The following is a 6163-nucleotide window of genomic DNA, read 5'->3' as shown; positions in this document are numbered from 1 at the left end:
GAATATTTTGGGATGTTTTGGAGCACTTCCTGCTGCTGACCAACTTTATGGAGATGCAGATTTCATTTTCGAACAGGACTTGGCACCTGCGCACAGTGCCAAAGCTACCAGTACCTGGTTAAAGGACCATGGTATCCCTGTTCTTAATTGGCCAGCAAACTCAACTTTTTGATGATATTCTAATTATATGACCAGCACCTGTATGTACATGTATGTATATGTATATATATATATAAAGTCACATTTCAGTGACATCTGAACACAATGTTGATATGGTCAGATCCGGAGAATGTTTCAAAGAAACCACAGCTTTTTATCTAACAACTGAAGAGAAAAAAAAAAGATCACATAAAAACCCACCATGGTCAGAACCACACAAAACAGAAGTCTTTATTAAACATTAATCTCATCATTCAGGGACCTGACACAACAGAAACATTTTTGTGCGTTTGACTGTATAACAACTGTTAAAGCAGTACAGGATTTGTGCTGTACGTCGTGTAGATCTCTGTCATCCTTTGAGTGAGAGAAGAGGCCCGTCGAGGTCTGTGATGCAGTACAGCTCAAAAGCAATGAACCTTTGGGCAGCGACTGAATGCAAAATCAAATGAAACGAACAGTACTGAGCGACTGGAAGAGGCTTTTCACAACAGGTAAATAGAAGTGAATAGACTTAAGCTCTGTGTATATCGTGTGCATAGTTGCAGTGAAACGGTTCACAATACACTCTCAGAAGAGCGTGTTAAAAATGAAACTATTTCAGCCTACTGCACTGTTCAAAGGTTCATGGCGACGGGTTTAGCAGAGGCAGAGCTGTTGTAAACTGGTATAATAATGATATGCTGACACTGATCCGCCAGAGCTAAATTGTATGGAGCCTCCCAAATGTACTTGTATTCTTACTTTGAGCTAATGTTTTTAAAGGGATAAATCACAAAACTGAAAAATCCTGTTATTGCAAACCTTCATGACTGACTGTCTTCTGCTGAACACACACCCAAAAAAGGTTCATACTGATTTGGAATTAAGTGAGGATGAGTAAATGATGACAAATGTCTCTGGTAATTCCGAGAAGACTAATGCTACATTCTTAGAAATGTCGAAACAAGGTCTTACTTTAATAAAGCATTTCTAGACAACCATAAAAGTGAATTCAGCACTTGTTTGTTGTTTTTAGACCTATAAAAAAAAAAAAAAAACTAGGCTAGCGGCCTCATGAATCCAGATGTCTGGCATGGATCAGTGTGTGTTACATAGGCAAAGTTGTTTGTGAGCTTTACTTAAAGTGATTGTCATACAGAGGCAGTGTTGTTGTTGACAATTGTTCAATGATTGTTGCAGGAGAGCAGAGGCAGTGATGTTGTAAGGTACAGAGGAGAAGGACGCAGCGGTGGAAGCATCTCAGCACACGTGACAGCTAAAACATGACAGATGATTAGAAACAAGTCTACCAATAACAGAGCTTCAAGACTGAGGTGCAGGCAAAAAAGGCATGACGTTCTGTGTGAAATGCTCAATTACAACATTCTCAGTATTTCTGAAATGACATGACATTCTTGTGGGCATTTAGCTAAAAATACATCTTGTATTCTTTGAGTCATTATGTTTGGAAATCTCATTTTTTATTTAATAATTTGCTAATACTGTGTAGAGGGGGTCTGTGTGTCTTTCGACAGTTAACAATTACAAAATTAAAAGTAAATTAAGAAACAATATTAAAAAGCTACACAAAGGCATTTACCACTCCTTAAAATCTGAGATCTCATACACATAAGTTACAAGCTGCTTGTTTCCATGAGATCCTTCATTTCTTTGCCACAACTGCCAAGTTGATCATCGTGAATACGTCTCCAAATAATTTCCTCACTGGACAAAACTGCTTGTTAACCCCAACGTACTTCACATCTTGAAGTACACGCATCGTTTTCAGTGCTAGCGTGACGTGCCCTTGTGCATGACGTGAACATGATAGTGGGTCAACCTTAACCGGGTTTAACTCTCCAGAGAAAAGATAAGTATTGTTCTGCATTCCACCTAAGACACAAGATTCAAATCTTATATTTCTGTCAATATAGATTTCATATATCTTTTTGTAAGAAAACAAAGAAACAGAACCAAACAGCTGGAAAGTTCAAAATGTCCCTGACTTGTGGACATTTGACGTCCTAACATCCTTAAGCTTGCTTTAAGGGATTGAAATATATAAAATATCATCACAGGCCCAAGAGAATGAGTCCCTCAGATGAAGAAGAGATCTTCCCTGGGCCTTCACAGTTTGTGTGATGGGAGCAGAGCTGGGAAGACACAGTAAGGAGCTGCTTCTGCACACACAGGGCATTTGTTCTGCCGTTTTCACAAACTACCGCCATGTGAAAAGCTGCAGGGCTCTGGCAGTCACTGAATCACTGGTGGTTTTAATGACACTGTGAGTTCTGAGCAGACTCGGCCTGTGTGTAACTCAGTTGGTCTTCAGCTAATGAAAGCCGGCCAGATTTACGGTATGGTTTGGGTCCGGTCAGCCCGGATCAAAGTCTACCGAAATTCTGGTTTCTGGCGCTGGTTGGCTGTGGCTTATTTCTGGTTTCGAACCAGTTTCATTCTGTACGGAGCCCTGTCTGGAGGTGAGACTCGGGGAGTGAGCTGAGGGGCTGCTGTGTGTTGAGCTGGGAGACAAACTGGGACTGCAGCTTCCTGGTGGGGCTCCTCCTCCTCCTCTCGCCCCGCCGCCACCCTCTAGACCCTCCGAATTCTCCAGCATCTCCTGAATGAGTGGAGGCATGGAGCCGGGAATCTCCATTTTCAGAGTTATTACTCGCTCGGCTCCTGGTTGAGAAAGAATGAAAATGTTAGAATGGATTCTAGTTGTTTAAAGCTTGATGTTCAAAGAGTGATTGTGAATCTCACCTTTAGCGCTGATGCTCCTCAGGTCTGTGATCTTCATTAGCATCTTGGGGAACATGTGTGGTTTATGAGGCCTCCTCTTTCGGACGTAGATCTTTAGGGCCTCCAGCAGAGGCTCCTGAAGTACATCCACTTTATCCGACTGCTCCAGATCCTGCCGATCTGAGGCACAAGTGCACAGTGTTTTATAACATCAGCTAACAAACAGTCCAATCCAGTTAGATTTTTACTCAAACATTTTCTAAATGGAAGAAAACTGTATTATTATTAAATGATAATTCCAGCTGGGAACTTAGAAATAGCAGATCAATTATTTAAAAAAATTTGAAATGAAAGCCAAAATCAAAAAGAAGCCTGTAAACAAATAGTCTGACATAAAAAACAAACAATAAAAGGGCCGATATTGGCTGACAACAATTGTGGGGCCAATATATTGAGCATCCATACTGTAAAACCTAAAAAAGGAAGTTACAGACAATATTGGATGAACCTAGTTTGGTATACAAGTAATGCATTAGTACAAGTGAAGGGCTGACAGATAAAATTCTATTAATAAACCAAGAAAAGTCCATTTTATGTGATTACTGACTGAATGAAAAATTCATGGAGACCAAAATATGGCCAAAAGTGTCTGATTCAATTTGAGTCAAAAAGCTGCAGTACCTCCACACAGCAGACAGATGGCGCTGAGAAGCCCCGTCTCTGCATCATCCATCTCCAGAGGCAGGAGCTGGTTGGCAAAAGCGAAAACCAGATCTGTCAGTGGACCGAAGCCAGCGTTGTGCATCTGCGTGCGGTTCAGTGTCAGACCGTCTGAAAACGTCATGGTGTCCTGATCCGGTGTGTAACGTGTACATATTCGCAGAATCTGTAGAAGAAAATGAAACACACGTAAATTCTCAAACTACACACTGCTACAAAAGTGATGTATCTATTCATGCGCTATTTAGACAAAAGAACACATGAGTGTCATGCTCTTACCAGGATGTCGAGACAGGCGGCCTTTAACAGGGTGATCTGGTCTGCGATAGTGAGCGTGGTGAAGCCCGGCAGCTGCTTGGCGAACTCCACCGTTTTAATAATGCATTTGGTGGAGAGTTCACTGAACTTGTCCCACAGGTCAACGTCCAGAGAAACCCTTTGGTCTGCACTGTTGTTCTGTTTGAGGACAGGACAGATGCAATGTTTGCATAGTTTGTGAATTATTTTCCAACAATTCCACTAGGATGTCACCGTTAAGAGCATTGCCTCTGACTTACCGTGGTATATTTGCCCAGTTGGCACAGGGAGGGGAAGGTTTCCTGATGGGCCTTCCTAACCCGCTCGATCATCTGCTCTGTATCAGGACTTAAGACGTAACTCTCCGAACACTCCTGCTTCTTCTCTTCCTTCTTCCTCTTGTTTCGGTCATTCCGAACAGCTGCAAGGACAGGAAGAAAAAAAAAAGAAAGAAAAGAAAGAAAGAAAGAAAGAAAGAAAAACCATCTGATATACACAGCCACTGATGATTTTTACCAGAAGTAGCAATAAAGTAAGTAGTATCTAAATAATGATAAATATAAAACTAATAATATACACATGCTGATGGCAGTAAACGTCCAGTTTTTTTTTTTTTTTTTTGGCTGCCTGATGAAAACAGCAGATCATACAGTTAAACCTCTTTCAGATTCAGGTTCTTCTTGCAATTCAATCATTTTGGCAGCTAATAATAATAAAAAAAAAAACAATGAATGAAAGAGGAGGCGGCAGATTAAGTGGGAGACCCAGAGAACATGTGTATATACAGAGAGAAGAGAGAGAGAGAGAGAGAGAGAGAGAGAGAGAGAGAGAGAGAGAGAGAGGAGAGAGAGAGAGAGAGAGAGAGAGAGAGAGAGAGAGAGAGAGAGAAAGCGATAGAAAAGGAACAAGGATATAGAAATACATTTCTTGCTGTATTTCCAGAGAGAAAAGAGCTGAATAAATACCAAGTGCTTTGATGTGACAGTTCAAAAAGAGCTTTAGGTAAGAGAGTCTCAATTGCTAAACAAGCACAAAAGGAGGGAAAATTCCAAGGAAGTGATTCTCTGAGGTCTTCCCTTCGCTTTCTGAGACAATGAAAACATGTATACAGTGATATACCTGATATACAGAGTAAACTACACAATAATAGAAATGTCATATAGGAAAAAAAAAAAAAAAACTGAATATTTAGAGGCATTATACATGTATCCAATATACAACTGTTCAGCAACAACACACTGGTAACTCACAGACGAGCTCATTATACAAACACACCAATGCAAGAAAAGTGTTTACAACAAGATTTTGAAAACTCCTCTTTCCTTTTGGCTTTGACGTCAATGTAAACAAATGTGAACAATACACCAGAACAACATTAACAGTGTTTACATGCAGAGCAAAATCAGGATAACAGGAAAAATTAGGTTTTGCATAAAACCAATAATGACCTTCACCTGAAAAAGACAGTTTTAGGCATTCAGTACTATTCAAAAGTCAGCAAGAATTTAAAGAAATTAACACTTATTCAGCAAGAACACAATAAATTAATAAAAGTAAAAGTATTGCTGTTTATAATTACTTTTTTCAAAAGGTTTAAATTCAAATAAATGCTTTTGAACTTTCTATAGTGATTTCTGAAGGATCATGTGACACTGAAGACTGGAGTGAAAATTCAGCTTTGCCATCACAGAAATAAATGTCATTTTACAAAATAGGTTTAGTCCACCCAAAAATGAAAATTAGCCTGTGTTTTACTCACCCTCATGGGAACCTAGGTGTATATGACTTTCTTCTTTCAGAGGAATCCGGTCTGAGTTATATTAAAAATTGTCCTGGCTCTTCTAAGCTCTATCATTGTAGTGGGCAGGTGTTTCTGTTCAGCAGTCCAAAACACGTTAAATAAAGCGCACACATCCATAATAAAACGTGCCTCACATGACTCCGGGACATAAATAAAGACCTCCTGTAGTGAATCAATGCATTTTTGTAAGAAAAATAACCATATTTCAAACTAAAACACTTTTCTCTCACTTTTGCTGACTGTCATCCGTGTAAGGCGTTGTAAGATGTATGTGTCGCACGCGCACCTCTGAGATATGCTAGTCTCATGAGTTTAAGGAAGCAAAAGGAAAACCAGTCTCCTCTTGGCTTATATTGAAATCCTCCAACATTTTTCTTTACAAATCCTTGTTTTGTGCTAATTCATGACTAGCGTTTTTTTGTTCTCTCTCAGCATTGGTCACTAATCATGCAAAGCTGACGT

The 6163-nt window shown here is 39.8% G+C and overlaps 1 protein-coding gene across 6 annotated transcripts in view; it reads right to left on the bottom strand.

The window, feature by feature from the left end:
- Nucleotides 1-364: 364 nt before the first annotated feature.
- Nucleotides 365-6163, bottom strand: part of LOC109057926 (retinoic acid receptor alpha-B-like) — a 126781-nt gene continuing 120982 nt past the window's right edge. For 4 of the 6 annotated variants that reach the window (XM_042723519.1, XM_042723513.1, XM_042723526.1 and 1 more), the window contains 6 exons: nt 5349-5354; nt 4161-4321; nt 3883-4059; nt 3565-3769; nt 2905-3063; nt 365-2823 (listed from right to left, as the gene is read on the bottom strand). In XM_042723519.1, coding sequence (XP_042579453.1) covers nt 2516-2823; nt 2905-3063; nt 3565-3769; nt 3883-4059; nt 4161-4321; nt 5349-5354 — 1016 coding nt within the window. In that variant the 3' untranslated portion in view covers nt 365-2515. The remainder of the gene's footprint in view (nt 2824-2904; nt 3064-3564; nt 3770-3882; nt 4060-4160; nt 4322-5348; nt 5355-6163) is intronic. The other 2 variants (XM_042723535.1, XM_042723555.1) reach the window with 1 other exon arrangement.

This window comes from Cyprinus carpio, chromosome A3 (assembly GCF_018340385.1).
Source record: "Cyprinus carpio isolate SPL01 chromosome A3, ASM1834038v1, whole genome shotgun sequence".
Lineage (NCBI taxonomy): Eukaryota > Metazoa > Chordata > Actinopteri > Cypriniformes > Cyprinidae > Cyprinus > Cyprinus carpio.
Note: the sequence above shows the minus strand (reverse complement) of the source record. Positions and strands in the feature narration are given on the sequence as shown.